At 37.2% G+C, this 18,580-nt stretch overlaps 1 protein-coding gene across 1 annotated transcript; it reads right to left on the reverse strand.

Annotated features, from left to right (window-relative positions):
• Nucleotides 1–822: 822 nt before the first annotated feature.
• SARS1 (seryl-tRNA synthetase 1) lies at nucleotides 823–15,245 on the reverse strand. Its single transcript, XM_070939676.1, has 11 exons — nucleotides 15,028–15,245; nucleotides 11,972–12,042; nucleotides 10,031–10,111; nucleotides 9,136–9,294; nucleotides 7,266–7,409; nucleotides 6,812–6,967; nucleotides 5,670–5,891; nucleotides 3,869–3,998; nucleotides 3,452–3,609; nucleotides 2,540–2,669; nucleotides 823–1,478 (listed from the first exon to the last, which is right to left on the reverse strand). Exons 1-11 carry the CDS (start codon nucleotides 15,161–15,163, stop codon nucleotides 1,321–1,323), a joined length of 1,545 nt encoding a protein of 514 aa, XP_070795777.1. The 5' UTR covers nucleotides 15,164–15,245; the 3' UTR covers nucleotides 823–1,320.
• Nucleotides 15,246–18,580: the final 3,335 nt, after the last annotated feature.

Consider the following 18,580-nt stretch of genomic DNA (forward strand, 5'->3'; position numbering starts at 1 on the left):
AATGAGTTTTCTATAAAGTTCCCGTTCCTTTAATTTCATAGATTAAAAAATTAAGATCAAGTGCCGGACATCTTCCCTCTTGTACCTCTCTTAAGATTTCAAGAGTAAGCTCTCCCTCAGACCATCAAATATAAATCAACCTCAGTAATAGCATGAACAAAGCCACAAGTTGGGATTTAAAAAACAGAAGGCTGTTGAAGTGTTTTGTAAAACCAGGTCAGACTTTCTGTCTGAAGTAAATTTACTGTATTGCAATATAACCCATTTAGTAGTTAACTTACAATAGTCCTATACTCAGCATAACTGAACTAATAAAATCTACTGTTGTGTATAATTCTTTTTTATGAAGTATAAATAATGACAGGAAGAAGGAGAACAAACTTTCTATCAAATCACACTCCTGAAGCTTGGCAATTTGCACCAGTTAAGTAGTTGATTTGAATGTTAGATGACCTTAATGTTTTATGAAAAATTATAATCAATTAAAGATGCATGTTAAGATACATCAAACACCCGAGAGATGTTATAGCTGCTATTTTTGCTGTTTTAATTCTGGCTTTTGCTTTTTTTTAATTCTGTTTTGCTAGCCACCAAGAGCTAGGTGTATAAGGTGGGTGGCCTATAAATTTATTAAATAAGCAGAAATGTAATGCATGATATAAGAAAGTACACTGCCAATAGGAAAATACTAAAAATTCTTAATCTTGTAAAATGCTGTAAGGCCACGTAAATTTCTGCAACTGTGAGAATTAAAAAGGGCTCCAAGAAATATAGAAGAATAATTAACTAAAAAAAAAGACAATTTCTTAAATCTTTGCTTTATTGACCAAGTCTAAGTCAGGGAAAATTCTATGACATTTCAAAAATCATGATGATAAAAATAACACAAGTGCCTACATTTATTTCCCCTTTTGATATTTGCCTTTACCTCTTATTTCAATATGCAGATTTTTTAAAAGTAAATGAACATTATACAGCGTTTTGTTTCCTCCGCTTGAATTTGCAATTCTGGGCTTGGACAGAATTTTTTTCTCACATATAATTAACATAATTTAAAATGGGTTGGGGGCTGGGAAATCAACAGCTTTTGTACTGCTTTTCACTTTCACAGTGTAAGGAAACGCACATATAATCACTATGAGAAGCTTCATCTTCCTCTACTGGAGGCTGAAAACTGAGACAGTAAAAGTAACATGTTCCTGACATAGGAAAGAGGAGACAAAAAGCAGCAACTAATCCCAGGGACCCCCACACCCACACTTGCCCCCCTCAGCTTTAAGAACTCCACAGTGCCCCTCAGTGAGACTAGCTGAGTTTTTGTCAGGGGCTGTTCACATCCATGCTTTGCATCTTCCCTTCTAGAGCACAGTCTCCACCAGCTGATTTCTTTTTGCCTCCTTCATGCTGTTTCTTTTGCTTCTTAGAAAGTTCTTGATCTATAGGTGCAGGTTTCACAAATTTTATCATTTCCTTTAGACCTAGAGAGAATAAAGAGTACATTAAATACAGATGGATGCCAAAATGGGTATCACCAAGCATCTTTCTTTCAGATTAGTATTTTCCATTTCACACAACCCAAACCACTATATATAAAACTATTTCAAGTAGTTACTTTACTACATAACACTAGCTGCTGAATATTATAAAGTTAGGGGCAGCATCCAAGCTCACCCTTCTCTCTCCAAGCAAGTGTCACAAGTAGCTGAAAGGGAGAAAACCCTTAAGTGAAGCCTTCCTTCTCAGGCTTTCTTGGGCATCTTCTATTTTGTCACTGATTTCCTTGACTGCAAAATTAATACTAACAACTACAGTACAACTTCTAAAATATTCTGGTTCAGGAAAACTACGATAAAAATGGACCTTCTTAGTTTAATATAGTAAAAAAACACTGTTCAAATCAGCTTCACATAATTTACTGGCATCAGACATATTCGGATTACTACTCTCAAGGATCACTCTTAAACAGGTAGTTCTCGACTTACGACCACAATTGAGCCCAAAATTTCTGTTGCTAAATTAGACATTTGTTAAGTGAGTTTTGCCCCATTTTACGACCTTTCTTGCCACGGTTGTTAAATGAATTGCTGCAGTTGGTCAGTTATTAACCTAGTTGCTATGTGAATCTGGCTTCTCCATTGACTTTGCTTATCGGAAAGATCACAAAAGGTGATCACATGACTTTATGATACTGCAACTCTCATAAATTTGAGTCAGTTGCCAAGCATCTGGATTTAGATCACATGATTATGGGGATGCCACCACAGTCATAAATGTGGAAAACGGTCATAAATCACTTTTTCAGTGCCATTGTAAGTTTCAACGGTCATTAAACGAACTGTTGTTAAGTCGAGGACTACCTGTAGTACGAATATAGCAGATGATCAGTACACAGGTTTCATGGAATATAATTCTATGCTTTAAGGTCAGAATTATGAGTTTTCAAAGGGGGACTCTAATCTTCAAGAACATTAGGCATTCAGACACCAACAGAAAAATTACAGAGCTAAAGGAGGTAGGAAGGGGAAATGAGCATTATTACCTGGTGGCATGAAATCCTTTAATTTATCTGGTATAATGATTCCTTCCTCTGTCTGGTAATTCTCCAGAATAGCACATATAGTCCGTGTTGTAGCACACATGGTGGCATTAAGCATATGTACAAATTCCACCTATGAAAATGAAACATGCTATGTTTCATACATTTCCCAAAAAGCAAACATATTTTTCCAGAGACCTTACTAAGTCCCCAGGTTTTAACTTAAAAGTAGTTGCTGTGATTTATATAACTGTCCACTGTTTTTAAAATAAATTAAGAACATATTTTTACACATTAAATTCACATTTAAAATATAAAAGATAATTTATATGTATTTTAAAACACATTTAAAATACAAAATATATTAGTACAGAGAAAACATTGCTACTAAGTATATCTGGCTAGCAGTCCATTCTGCAAATAATTTTATTTACAAATGCCAAAGCTCTGTGTACACATGTACGTGCTCATTCATTCATTCTAAACTTTATAAAAACCAATGATAATCCAATGTTTTTTTAATCTACAAATCTCAGTTTCTATAATCTTTAGAATATCGAATATTTTTATTTTTCCAAGTTAGCAATTCTACGGTTTATATATAGCTTACCATTATTTTAGTAAGCTAAATGACATAACTGGCAAGTAATCAATATTCAAATTGGATATGCATCTATAAATTTATTTCAGCCTTCCTATATCATTTCTACTACAACAATTCCAAATTATTATATTTGGAGCAGCTGCCCTCAAATGCTGAATGAAAAACACATCATGTTATGGCAAAAATGCAGATTTTCTATAAAGAATAAAATATGTAAGCTGATCCAAGAAAACCTTATTGGCTATAACACTAAAAAAGTTATTGACAACTGTATAATGCTTCCAGAGTGCTTGAATGATAACACAACATACTTTATCCATCATCTTTTTGGTTTGGCCATAGCGTATCCGTAACCGACGTGCTTGGTAATCAGTGCAGTTTGAACAAGAAACAAGCTCACGAAAAGCGCCAGAACCTGGGAACCATGCTTCCAGATCAAGTTTCTTACTGGCAGCATGATTTAAGGAACCTGTAATAGCAGGAGGCAGCATTTAGTGTAGTATTAGGAGAAGTAACATTAGGAAAGAATCTCTCAATCCTCTAAAAGTGAAAATGTTAGGATGGTCTAGGATTTTCTTAATCACTTTGAGAAATGAATACTTGTACACAACTGCATATCTGAGAAGTCATAAAACTTCTACTTTTATTAGAAGTTAATGGTGAAATACTGTACATATATACTAGGGAATCATCCCCCACAACCAGAAATTGTTCTGAGAGAGAAGTACCTGAGACAATATTCACAATGTGATAAGGGATGCCCAGTGACTGGTAGAACTCTTCAGCAATGGAAATCATCTCATCAAACATTTCCCAAGATTTATTATCATGCGGTGATGCATAGACGAACTGCTCGATCTAAAAAAAAAGAAAAGAAGGGGGGGAAATTAGAAATCAAACTATAAAATATAAGAAAGAGACTCAGATTTTGAGAGAACAGCTGTGAAACTAGTGTCGTATTAAGAATATGAGAACTTAAGAAAGTTAATTCATTTCAATGTTATGGAATCTCAAACTGCTCTTAGTGTTAATGAACTGAGATTTAATGACATTATATATAAGCAAAACTAAATCAGCAATTTCTGTAACAAGAAATATGCTGCCCAATATTGAAAATATACCTTAGTAAATCACTCTAATTCTATTAAAAAGTTTTGGGTTACATATTCATCCCTCATACATTTTCCAAAGACAGGCTCCTACCTGCCACTGATTTAAAGAAACATGTTCATTTCTTATTATGACATTGAATCCTGTGCACACTGAATAAGGAAATTGTACGAAGACAGAAATCTCTGAGCATAGCTACAATTAAGAGGAACTGGTGGAATTTTTTAATTATACTTCTGCTCCACTCTGTAAGTTTAGGTCTCTAGGCAAGATTGTCAAGTTAACTATGAAACATTCTAACAATACGGAAAATAAAATCCAAAAATGTGTGTCATAAAAACAGAATGCAAGCAATCAATCAATCTGGATTAAAGGTGGTAGCTATTGTTCTGGGGAATTAGCAGCCAGTGCAGCTTGTGAAGCAGACGTGTTACATGGGCATACTGAGGCATATCCATTACTGCCCATTCCGCTGCATTCTAGACCATTTAAAAATTCTGATTGGTATTTAAGGATAGCTCTGTGTAGACCACATTGCAGTAGTCAAACTGTGCGGTAACCAAAGCATGATTGACAGTCTGAAGGCATCCCAATCTAGGAAAGAGTACAACTGGAGCACCAGATTAAGTTGGCCAAAAGCCTTCCTGGCCACAGTTGCCACCTGCCTCTTGAGCAAGTGTGAGTCCAGGAAGATTCCCAAATTGTGCACCATCCTTGAATGGGGAAGAGTAATCCCATCCAAGGTCAAATCCCCAGATCTGGGTGGTCCAAACAACCACATGAACATACAGAAAATAATTCGCAAATAGATTTAAGAAATATAACTGAACCAAGATCTTTATTGTAAACACATGATATACTTGGACATATGGCATAATAGGGAACTAAGTATTCTGAGCTGAGGAAATAGGACATCTTGTTAAGTAAACATACCGAAGTCAAAAGAAATACGCAAGGCTACCTGTTAAGTGGTCCCTCAGAACTCAACATGCAATCATTTTCCAGTATTAGTCTTAAATAAAGGAGAAGAGAAACAAGTTTCTGGTCTGTTCCATAAAGTCCAAGCTCTGATGATAATGAACATAGCTTAGAAAAGCACAGAACTGGGGGTTGGTTAAATAACTGTTTTTAGGTTGGGTGAAGATCAATAGCATAATCCATCTTGACATTTAACGCTGACTGAATTCTATATGTACAGAAATATTAAACTGTGTTACTTGTATCCAATGATTAGGAATGACTCTTTTACCAATTTTGACTTTGCCTTGTTGGACTTGGAAACAGTAATGAATGCATAAAGAGCAACCTGTGCATTCTGTGCTTTCAAATTTTACTATCTTTTATATAGTGAGGGTAGGTGCAAGGAAAAACTGCATAATTTTTTTCAACACACTTCCCCAAAAAACTAGATAGCATTACCTTTTCAAACTGATGTACTCGGAAAATGCCTCTGGTATCACGACCGTGAGACCCTACTTCCTGGCGGAAGCAAGTAGACAGCCCAGCATATTTGATGGGTAAATCTTCTGGCTTCAGCCATTCATCCCTGTGCAATGCTGCAATTGGCTGCTCAGAGGTAGCAATTAGATATTTTTCATCAACAGTATTATCATCACTCTTCTCACTGCCTTTTCCTAGGACCTGGACAGAAATTTGGCAATCAGACAACTGCAATAGCACACTGTTTTATATCCACAAAGTTTCTACTTCAGATGAATGCTAGTTTAAATTAACTCAAGTATATGCATTACAAATATATTTACACATTTAAAATATTATTATAAGACTACTAGTATTTAGACATGGGCCACCTCTTTTTTGTTACCTTTGAACATGCTTCTATTTATAGTAGGTAGGAATATTTATTTTCCAACAGAAAGGTAAACATTTGAAATAAAATATACAGGTAATTATCCTACTGAAATTTTTACCAGAATATGTGAAAAATTCCCATGACTCCATGGATAGTCTAATTACCCACTGAGATAGCAAGCTGCACTGGCTCCCTATTGGTCTCCGGTCACAATTCAAGATGTTGGTTATTACCTTTAAAGCCCTACATGGCTCAGGACCAGGGTATCTTTGAGACCGCCTTCTACCACATAACTCCCAATGACCGGTAAGATTCCACAGACTTGGTCTCCTCCGGGTCCCGTCAGCTAAATAATGCCGGCTGGCGGGCCCGTGAGGGAGGGCCTTCTCTGTGGCTTCCCCAGCTCTCTGGAACCAGTTACCTTCTGAGGTCCGGACCACCCCCACCCTATTGGCCTTCCAAAAAGTGGTGAAGACCTGGCTTTTCCGGCAGGCCTGGGGCCGTTGATCTCGCTCTTGTGATCCGGCGAGATCCGGCCATGAATGGTATGAATGAGTTTTAATGTTTTTAATTTTAAAATGTTTTTTATAATGATTTTAAATGCATTGTGAGCCGCCCTGAGTCTTCGGAGAGGGGCGGCATACAAATTGAATTAATAAATAATAATAAATAAATAAATAGCAACAAAAATAGTCTAGAAGCTCACAGCCCGTGCTATTGAAATAGTACCATTCTTCTCACATCTTACCTTGTAGAGCTCTTCGTCAAACTGACTTAGCTGGGCCACTTCCTGCATCACTTCTTTTCTCATGAAGAAGGGTGTATAAACTGGGGTGTATCCCTGCCTAAGCAGTGTCTGCAGGGCATACTGAATGAGGGCTTGTTCTAGAAAAACCAACGGTCCCTACAATCAAATAGAAACAGATTAACACCATGCTTTAAAAAGGCCTCAGGACCCTATATTCAGATTGTCTTCTACAATTAAGTAAAAGACCTGTTTACAGAAACTTCATTCATCCAAGTTTATTTTAAATGCATGTGGCGATCATATTCACTCCCCCACCCCACCCCCACCCCCAGATACTACAGTTGAAGTATAACTCCTCAAAGTCATGGCCAGGTGAGAGCTTCTGACAGTTACATTTAGCAAAAGCTGAAAGAAATTAGGTCTCCCACCTTTTCATGAAGATGATAATCATTACCTTAAGGAAGTATCCTCTGCTTCCAGCTACAACAGCTCCTTTTTCTCCCTCATAGCCATCCACCATGACAACCAGATCCACGTGAGAGTACTTCTTCCTCTCAGTGCAGTCTCCCCAAACTCTCTCTTCTTTATTATCTACATCCTACCGATTTCAAAAAAAAAAAGGATACTTTGTGTGTCTGAACTAACCAAGAAAACAACAACCTATTGGACATTTTGTTTAGTCACAACACAACTTTGACTTCCATTTAATTACACACTAGTATTTAATAAACTGGCCAGAACAGTATAACACAGAAACTTTTCTGCATTACACTGTTCTCTGCCTATGTGTATTGTGATAAATGCTTCAAGGACTTTCAAGGGATGACAGAATTTGAACTAATATGAAAAGATGATGGGTGCTCTGGGAAGTAAAGATTACATTTAGTGATTTCCCTGTACTGGAGAATTCCTTAAAAAGGAATTCCTTATTGCAAATTTTGCCTTGTAAAAAGTACTATTTTGCAATCCAAGTGATTACTTACAATCTGACAATAACTACTAAAAATTCTAACCATGACTGATCCAACAGTATTATTATATTAAAACTGGTCTTGCTACCCTTTTACACCACTCCCTATGTGCTAAACATTTCTTCCTAACATTATTATTATGTCCCCTGTATGCTATATCTTTCAAAACGGCATTCGGCTATGAGACTATATAATAAATCCTAATTTAGCATTTATTCTACTCATAATGTACCCATTTCCTCCACCCCAATACATATATATATATATATATACATATATACATATATACATATATACATATATATATATATATATATATATATATATTATATATATATAATCTTAATTCAAATCTTTTAAGTATATAAATATCTAAACATAACATCCCTTTTCCTAAACTAAGCAATCAATAACCTAACCTATCACCTTATACCATATCAATTTTATTTCACCCACTTTCCTACAGGTCTACCATACATAATATTTTTAATATATTTAATGTCTTTATTCTTCTGCCCATATCACTAAAAGATATTTCTATATATAAATAAAGCCCTCAAATGACTTTAACTTTGTATTCCATATAGTATCTTCTGTAAAGGGTGGTAAAGTATTATATAATGTGATCTTAATTTGGATTTCATCTTGGAGAAGCCACGGGGGGAGGGGAGGGGGAGGGGGGGGTTGGGGGGGAAAGGGGGAAAAACTTGTATTTGAAAAACTTTTTCAATAAAAAAAAACCTGGTCTTGCTAGACACTGGTTCTGCTGGTCATTCAACTATCTTCTGCTCATCCTTACATTTACTTACCAGCTGCTATTGGGCTACAGAGCACAGGAAGAGAAAGAGGGACCAGTCTATCAGCTCTTTTGGCTGCTAATAAGAACTCTATCACTTTCAACAGCAGATGCCAGTGTGAACTTTATTCCATCTTTCTTATTCTTTCTGGATCACAAGTTTTAGATTGTGTCAATGGACAGCACTGCCTTACCTTTACTTGACCTGTGAACTACCCTGGGTGCTTATTTTTGCCTGAAGAGCAGAGTAAAATGCTCTAAATAAACAAAATAAATACAGTTTGTTTCACATTTATATTTCAAAGAAGAATGTGCTTTAGGACATAGTTGGTTCTTTTATATTTCTGGCTTCTTTCTTTGAAGGATAATTGCATTATAATGCAGACCATATTAAATGCTCATTCTTCTCACCAGAGATTCATCATGCCCACACTACAGCTATGCAAAAGAACACCTGAAATTAGATTCTCAAGATTGTTTCAAATTGACCATAATCAATGGTCCATCATACATTTCACATTGTACATTTATATGCAGGGCATGAAAATTGTTCCTACCTCATCATTGCTGATTGGCACAGAGGGATGAAGAAAATTTCCAATTTCTCGGAGATTTTCAAAGCGCTCTGCTTCCAGTTTCAAACGTTCTTCATCACATTTCAGGATTGCTTCATCAATCAGGAGACGGACTTTCTTGATTTGGCTAACTTGAAGACTCTGAAGCACAAGAGAATAGCTGGGTGTGTCAGCATGTCATAATGAGAGAAGATTTAAAAAGACTTCTTGTAAAAAGAGGATTTTCTGGGGGCAGGACTGTAACTTTATGTTCATCATATTTTAGCTGAAAGTTTATCATACCAAACACGAGGTCAAGAAAGGTGTTTGACTTACATGAGTAATATATCACTAAAGGCTAACTTCGACATACTTTGACTGAATAGTAATAATAACATGACCATACAAGGCCTAATTGGTAAAATTACTAATCCAAGAATGAAAAAGATCAGTAGTAAGATGCAGTAGCATGGATGTGTTCAGGATTATAGGCTTCATCATCATTTTATTTTCCACCTTCCCTGACAATATGTCTTACGAATAGAACCATTTTGGTGTATAAGCCATGATAGATGGCTTAGCTTAACATTCAAACACAGTCAATTATTTATTTACTATCAAAAATAAGCCAAAGGTTAGCATTATATGTGAACTAAAAAAATAGTTCAGCTCATAGTGCAAGAGAATTGGAAGAATATACCTTAAAAAACCACTGAACTGTACCTTAAAGACAAACAAATAGCACAATAATGGAAATAAATTCAAGAACATGTGAAGAACAGAAATCCATTAAGTACAAGCATCCCTCTCCCAAATCTAAATCATATAATCTATCACTTTCTCAAATACAACGGATGCATTGAAAGTCAATGAATAATAGAGTAAGAAATGAACTTACTGTTAAAATGTCTACTGTGAGCTCGTCAAGATTTTGTGCATGATCTGGTATATCATCACTGTTACCCACAGGTTCTTTCTTCTGTAAATAGAAATGTTAATAAAAAGGAAAACAGGTCAGCAAAGAAAAAAAATAATAGAAAAGATTAAATAGCTTCCAGGACACTCTGAATTCCATTTCTACAGTTCCAGAAAAAATTAGTTACAAAGTATTAGTAAGCTGAACAATTATAAACTAGGCATTATATTTGATGAGGAAAAAGGAGTATATCTTTTGTCTAAATATATAATACCTCAAGGAGAGAAAAATCCAAAGACTTTAAAAGAAAGTCTACCCCTCTCTCATTTTTTCAAATGGTTTTCATATTTCTCAGGAAAATATAGATGGATTTATTTCAAAATTTTCAGACCAATGTATCTCCATTCTTACTAAATTATTTTACTTTTGCAAATTCAGCAGATTTGACAACTCTGAATGCTGTAATGAAAGCATATCATCTAGCATTATTTGTTGTAAACACAATGGTAAATCTCTGTATTTATCAATGAAGGAAGGAAGAGAAGATGACTAATTCTTTTTAAAAAGGCATTTTGAAGAATTTAATTAAGAATTTGTCAGTGCTAAGCATTGTTCCCACTCATCTTTCTTTGTAAAACTGACTTCAAATGGTACTCAAATCGTTCATACAAGACAAAATGAAGCAGCTCATCCGGTGGCTTCTTTTTAGTTTGGGGAGAGGGTTTTAGTTTAGTTTGGGAGAATCGCTATCTTTACTATTCCAAAAATCACACTGAATTCCACTCAGCTGCTTTGGGAGGTTCATGTTCAAATATTTAGTGTATGTCATGATCACAGTTCAAGTGTGCCACTTTCCTCCACTGTTAGTTCATATACCACCTGCTAAGCTTAAATGTTTCTGGTGTTGTTTTTAACACTGCTAATCGAACAGTAGGGAATCTTTATTGGATTACCTAAGATTCTACCATGAGGGCATATTGTATCACTGCAAAGAGTCAGAGTCTTCTCACCACACAAAGACTGTTCTTTTCAGGGCCCTGTCCCTATGTATCAAGAGACAAGGAACAACTGTTCCAGATAACTCCTTCCTCCTAGGACAGTGATGGCTAACCTTTTTGCCATCACATGCCAAAAGCGATGGGACGTTTCCGGCCTCCTGAGGACGTCTGGGGGTGGGGAGGCCATTTTCACCCTCCCTAAACTCCTAGAAAGTCTCTGGAACCTGGGAAGAGTGAAAAACGGGCCTTACCCACAGGCCCTCCGGAGGCCGGAAACAGCCTGTTTCCCGAATTCCGGTGGGCCTGGAAGGCCCGAAAATCAACTGAACTAGGGCAATGCTCACACACCCACCGATATGGCTCCGTGTGCCACAGGTGCTATTGGTTCACCATCACGGTCCTAGGACATGGAGAAAGGGATCCAGTCAGGAGAAGACCTCTAGTTACCAGCAGGTAAAATGGAAAACTTCACAGACTGCATTCATCTGATGGGGGTTTCCAATCCATCCTTTACAACTGCTTAGCAATTTAATCATATAATAATGTATAAAAGGTAAACAAAACCAGAGCATGTACTGTGTTTTTCGGACTATAAGATGCACCAAGATTTCGAACAGGTAAGTAAGAAAAAAAAAGGGGTTTGCCTTCCCTGGCCCCCAGGAGCACTCTGCAGGCCTCCCAAACACTCTGCGTGCCCTGTTTTTGTGAAAAATGGGCCCATTTTTCGCAAAAATGGAACGAGCGGGGTGGGCTTCGGGAGGCCAAAAATGGCTGTATTCAGTGAATAAGACACACCAACATTTCCACCCTCTTTTAGGAGGGAAAAAAGTGCATCGTATACTCTGAAAAATATGGTAACTTCAATTTACTATGATTCTGTTCAATGAAGTAATAACATTTTTGCTTTTAATACAATGTACTGCACCTTCATTTTTTCTCCTATGGTTTTGCTGCACAAGTTCTTCAGCTTGTTCAGGTTGTCTGCCCGGAATCTGCCTAGAAGAAATGCACCAGAAAGTTTATAGAATCTGATGTTTAAAGGACAAACTTTCCAATACAATGTTAAATCTACCTTTTGTATTACTATTACTGGCAATTAAGTACATTAATCAAATAGATGGAAAAAAGTACTGCAGAAATATTAGGAAATTATATTTTTGACAGAAGTGAAAAGCTCCTTCTGTACATAAAGTAAACAATACAGATAGTCCATAGTTACAACCATTCATTTAATGACTATTCAATGTTACAACAGCATAGAAAAAAACTGATGTAACCATTTTTCAAACTTATGATAGTTGCAGCATCCCATAGCAACATGATTTACATTTGGATGTTTGACAACTGTCTCATATTTATGATGGTTGCAGTGTCCCAGGGTCATCTTTTGCAACCTTCTGACAAGCAAAGTCAACCAGATTCACTTAACAACTGAAGGAAATGAGTAATACGTTACTCTTTTATAAAAGTGTTTAATATATTAAAAAGCTATGATGTTCTTATGTTGCAAACTGACCATAAACTGTAATTAGTAGAGACAATGTGTTATGACTTGCTAAAAGCTCTCTTGGAGACATGACCCTACGCCTTGGGCAGGACCACTATCAGTAAGAATGGAAAATCCGCTCAAGGTGAAAATTAAAAGTAAACATGATAAGATAGTTGTTGTTAGGCAGGAAATGTCAAGATGACCCTTTAAAGTGTAAAACACCTTGGAGAATGGCTTAGGAGAATAAAGGGGAGTTGGGAGGGCTTCTTAGGCGCGGCATGCAGTATGTAGGAATATAAAATGTGTAGCTTGAAAACTGCTTTTTGTGCTCAATCCATTTGGGAAGGGTCTAAGAGGCCGCGCTTGCAACCGTTTTTTATTTTTCTTCATTTTATCTCCAATAAATCTTTGATTTTGTGAACCAGACTTGTTTATGAATTGTGAGGATTAAAATATTTGGGTCTTATATCTCACACAACTGTGTTACTAATTTCACAACTGCAGTGATTCACTTAACAAATGTGGCGAGAAAAGTTGTAAAATGGAGCAAAACTCACTTAACAAATTTCTCACTTAGCAACATAAATTCTGGGCTCAATTGTAGTCATAAGTCGAGGACTACCTGTACTAATAACTGAAAAAACTGAAAAGTATATAAATGCATTGTTGTTTTGCTGCCTAACGAAGTCTACCTACCACCCAAAGCAGCAGTTTCTTTATGCCAAAAAGTAGGACCAACCTACAAATACAGAGGACTACTCTTAACTAAAAGAAACAACTTTCATTTTTGAATGGAGTTTATTTTCAATTGAATGGTATTTTGCCTGGCTTGGAAAAATGAACAAAATAACCTGAAGATCTCATTCTACTACTGAATTACAATGGAACTTTAATTGATTTGAAGTGACAGGCCTTCTATCTCCTTCAAAGCCTAGTGGCTCATGCTGCCAAAGGCAAGAAAAAGATGGAATTGCTTTTCCCGATTCAATAGATCCAAACGTAATTCTGTCCTACTCCTTAGAATATCTTACATTAGAACCTTTTACTTCTCTTTAAAAAAATATTTATTAAAACATTTCTACATTATGCATTCTTAGAATCCTGAGATAGCTTAGAGATGGATATAAAATGATGATTTTTCAAAGGACATCACACCCCAAAATAGAGGTCTTTTCCTTCTCTCTAAAAAATAAAGCAGCACTGCCAAAAAGAAAATGAAACTGCAACATGTGTATTTGCAGCACCCAGAAGTCATTTTCCAGGGTGATGACAAACACAGCAGGATTGCATCAGACTCAGACGCACCAGTACTTGAACTGTGCACACTCCTGACAAATAGGGTAAATTTGCCAATTTAAAGAGCACTGCAATGCTGAAAAATAAGGCAAAATCTACCCTGCAGGGGACGGGAATCACTGCACTATATATTTCTCATGACAAAACGAAAAAAAATAAAAATGCCTACAACTGTATTTGTGGGATGTTCTTCTTTAGGATGGCATAGAAAATAGGGAATTCCAAGGAGAAACTGAACTCCCCTTCCCAACCTTTCTGGATTGCTGTACTCTTTTGTTCACTTTAAATCTGTTTTCCCGATTAGACCTTTGGACATTTACAACAATATGGGGGACACACGCTCTCTTGCAGGATACCAGCTAAACCAGGGACGCCTGCCCAGTGGTGGGATTCAAGTAATTTAACAACCGGTTCTCTGCCCTAATGATTTCTTCCAACAACCAGTTTGCCAAACTGCTCAGAAAGTTAACAACCGGTTGGTGCGAATTGGCTGAATCCCACCACTGTGCCTGCCTCAATAAGGCTAGGGAAGGAAGGAGATCCTCTCTTATTGGGGCGCATCCACATGCAAGCAAAGTAAGGGCTTCCCACGTGGATAAGATCAAAGGCTCCTAACCAGATGTCGGGGAGGGGGAAAAACATCACAAGTAGGATAGGAACACGTGAGACCCTCCACTTCAACGGGATCCTTGTCACTGACATGACCATTAGACAAATAATAGGCGGGGCCCGTCCTCCGGAAAGTCGGCGTCCCTGATTTTGCTAACAGATTTATTTATTAGTTTATTTATTGGTTCAATTTATATGCCGCCCTTCTCCGGAGACTCAGGGCGGCTTACAATGCTTTTAAGCAATAGCCTTCATACTTTTGTATATACCTGCTTAGTAGGGCTTTTTGCCCCCCACCCCCACCCCAAGCCGTGTTCTGTTTTATACAAAGTCAGCTTATTGCCTCCACAATCCGGGTCCTCATTTGGGTGTCAAGACGCTGAAGGCGGAAGAGAGGAGCAGACACGCGTATGAATGGGACGCTCAAGCAGACCGGCCAGCGCGCAGGAAGAAAGGCACGCCAGACCCAAAACAAAGCTGACGGACCCGGGTCGGACCGTGGCTCTTTTCCTCGTTTTCCCGCAGCAGAAATGAGTCTGGACTCACACACACACCCAACACACATCCGCAACTGCTCACTCACTCACATCTCCTCCAGGCCCCGTCGGCGGCCACCAGCGCGTCCACGAGAGCCGGGTCCTTGAAGCGCTTCAGCTGCATCTCTCGCACCAACTCCGGGTCTCCGCCTTTGTCAGCGCGGAAGAGATCCAAGTCGAGCACCATGGCGGCGAAGGAGAGCCGCCGAAGCGGAGAGGGACGAAAAAAAGGAGCCCGACGTGTGTCTCTCGCTTCGGCAAGCGAAAGGCGAGGAGGCAAGGAAGGGGAGCCGAAGGGCGCCTGCGCAGTAGAGACGCAGAGGAAGGGAACTGCGCGCGCGCCTGAAAAGAATTTCCCTGCCTGGAAAGGGTGGAGGAGGGAGGTGGGGCGGTCCCTGGCGCTTTCCCGAGGAGCTCCATGCCACGGGAGCATCTGCCTGTATGAATGCAACGAGAGGCGCTTTTACAGGCGGCTTCACGCCTTCTGTAGCGAAGGTTTTAGGTAAAGTTTGGGAACGGACAAACTTAGGGATGGTTTCTTGAAAGCTTATGAATTCTCCCCGACTTCAAAGCTCACACCATCCGCGTTAAATTGCCTCTGGTGGCGATTATGGCCGGGCAAACTGAGTGGGGTGGCGCGCTGGTCAAACCCTTCGCATTTTAAAGCACTTCTTTTTTCCTTTTTTCTTGGGAGGATGTTTTATTGACTATAAAAGAACGTAATTGAGAAACCTTGGACTTTTATACATTTAAGACGAACTGTAAGCATCTTATATTTGTACCCTATGACTATCATTAAATGTTGTACCTTATGATTCTTGATGAACGTATCTTTTCTTCTATGTACACTGAGAGTATATGCACCAAGACAAATTCCTTGTGTGTCCAATTACACTTGGCCAATAAAAAATTCTATTCCTATTCCTATTCCTATTCCTTATTCTATTTTATTCTATTCTATTCTATTCTATGTCACTATACAAATGTATAAACTGTACAATATAATGCTATGCAATAAATGTGTAAACTGAATCTGGGTTACCAGTCTTTTTAATCGTACATCATCTTCTGAAAGCCACAGAAAGGACTAGGAAGGGCGATCTGCAGCCCTTGGGTCTGATGTTGCTGAGTTGTAACTCCCAGCTCTTTGTCTGCTGGCCAGGACTGCAGCAAGTAGTTGTCCGTTTGGACAACTGCCAGCCATCAGTTTGGTTTAACCTGCCTTTGGTTTCATTGTATTTGAAAACCAAATAGAGCATTGTTGTAGGTTTGGATGGAACCTGTTGTGAAGATGATGTATCATTGTTTCATTACAGGTACTGCCACCATGAAAATTAATGGTATAGCCATTCCAGTATCATTTATCATGCAATTGATCCAAAAATGTATTAGAAAATAGGTTTCTACATATGTATAATGTTAAATATTATACAGAAGGGATTATTTCTGATGTATTCCATAGAATGGAGATTCAGTGGCTATTTCTCAGCTTTGTGTAGCGTCTCAGTCTCCCTGCCAGATAGAGATGACAGTGCAACACATCATTGGAGAAATGTCTGTAGAGATTCTTAATTATCCTGGTCATGTTTCTTTCTATCTAAGAAAGTCCAGTTGGCTTTTTTTTTTTTTTTTTTTTTTTTTTTTTGGCAAAAAGCACCTTTGGGCTAACAAATTGGAGAATGGTGGAGTCAAAATATATCTTCTGTTTTGGGTTTGTCTTTTTGCTCCTAGTTGTTCTCAAGTTATCTTCAAGTTGGGTTGATCAGAGCTGTGTAATAACAGATGCACTTTGCAAATAAAAGGCCCTAGCCATGGCATCTTCATTACATAGGCCCAGAGAAACCGGAGATCCTACAGCATTGGTTGGTAAGGTATTAGATGCAGGGCAGTTCCTGTTTTATTTTCTATAGCTTGAATATTAAACAACATTATTATAAAAGCTGATTAAATAGAGATCAGAAGCTTTTCTTGGTCTCTCTTTTTTCAGTTCATCTAAAATGAACAAAAAAAGGTAACAGCTCACATCAAAAGTCGTAAGTACATTAGTCCTTAGTCAAAAATCCACATGCAATGTTGTCTCCATTAATTATAAAATTGTATTGACCTTATAAATAGAACCCAGCCCATTATGCACATAGAACAAAATAAGCTGTAGTTTATCATCACACGACGGAAAAGCTCCCCCACAGGTTTATAAGTATAATTAAATCAATTTTATACAGCATTGCAAAAATTCATTGTCATATTTTTAAGAAATGTATTATATTGTAGTCCCTGAATAGCATTTTTATGATTCATCCATGCTTTGAAAAGTCCTTAAAGATTACTACTGGAATAATAAAATATCTGACATATTATTAATCATATATTAAAAAGATTACACTTTCTTTCAAAACCCCCAAACATGTACAAAAATGTTGTGGAAGCAAAAATCCCTCAGCATAATAAATCACAACAATACAAAACGGTAATGCTGTTATGCTATTAAATAGACAAAAGTATTTTTCCTGTCTTACATGAATGAAATTTACAAACATGAATTACAGTTGGGCCACATTCTCACAGATGACATATCAGAAAATTTAGATGCTATACCGTAGTGTGTTCCCCATCCTCTACATTAGGTAACATTAAGTAAGAATAAATATACTTAACCAGTGGACATCATTAATAATATCTTCTAATATCTTTTGAGAAAATATTAGAAAAATCTAAGAAAAGGGCATTTCTGAATCTTAAGAAGTATGTTCAAGGTCCATTTCCATACTTCTGAAAAAGAATATTCCTATTGCTCACTGCTCTACTATGGAATAATTCAATGGCTTGTTTTACATATAGTAGAAAAGCCATTATGTGACTTTTTTTTTTTTTTTTTTGCTTATATGTGTGGTTGCATCCAGTATGGCTTAGCATTTAATATACACCAGACAATTATGGCTTGTTCAACAAACCACAATTAGTTTACAAATTCTGATTTGGTATTATATTTATTATATATGAGCCATTCATATATTTAATGGCTACTGATACCATTAAATGGACCAAGTCTTTTTTCCCTCCTTGTGTTAAAACACATATTCAGCAACATACTGTCACTGAATGTGATCAATTATGTTAAATTGCATACACAAATCCAAAGCTTCAAGTATGCTATTTTGTTTGGACTGCTGCTATTGCTAAGCTTCCTACAAAGTTAGTATTTGGTTTTTTTAAAAAAAGATTACTTTCACAACACATCTAATTTTCCAAACAGAGAAGAAAATGATACATTATTTAGAAATGTAATAAATACATAACTTTTGAGAATAGCTTTGCAGCCCTGTTCCCATTATTAATGGTGCAGCTGCAGCCTCTTTCCCCTCTTGATCCTTTACAGTTAAGTTACTGAAACATCATATTTTGATGTTGATAATATGAATGTTAAATTTAAGATCCTGAAATTATTTAGAAGTGATGCTCTGAAATGTGCACATATACAGATCCACCACCTCTCTATGATTTATTAAAGCTGTTACCCAAAAGCTTCTCCCGCAGCCACACAATGTAAGAAATTCTGCTTTAAGGAGTCCTACACTAGTGCTGTATCTATGTTACCTTATGCTCC

This window comes from Pituophis catenifer, unplaced genomic scaffold (assembly GCF_029215685.1).
Source record: "Pituophis catenifer annectens isolate HBS135680 unplaced genomic scaffold, rPitCat1.0.hap2 SCAF_3, whole genome shotgun sequence".
Lineage (NCBI taxonomy): Eukaryota > Metazoa > Chordata > Lepidosauria > Squamata > Colubridae > Pituophis > Pituophis catenifer.

What these genes read in the sequence shown, in the direction of transcription:
- SARS1 (XM_070939676.1), bottom strand. Translation starts at nt 15,163, where the DNA reads ATGGTGCTCGACTTGGATCTCTTCCGCGCTGACAAAGGCGGAGACCCG. An exon ending in TTGACGAAGAGCTCTACAAG is followed by an intron (nt 5,892 to 6,811) that starts GTAAGATGTGAG and finishes ATTTCTGTCCAG; the next exon opens with GTCCTAGGAAAAGGCAGTGA. An exon ending in AAAGGATTTCATGCCACCAG is followed by an intron (nt 1,479 to 2,539) that starts GTAATAATGCTC and finishes TATTCTCTCTAG; the next exon opens with GTCTAAAGGAAATGATAAAA.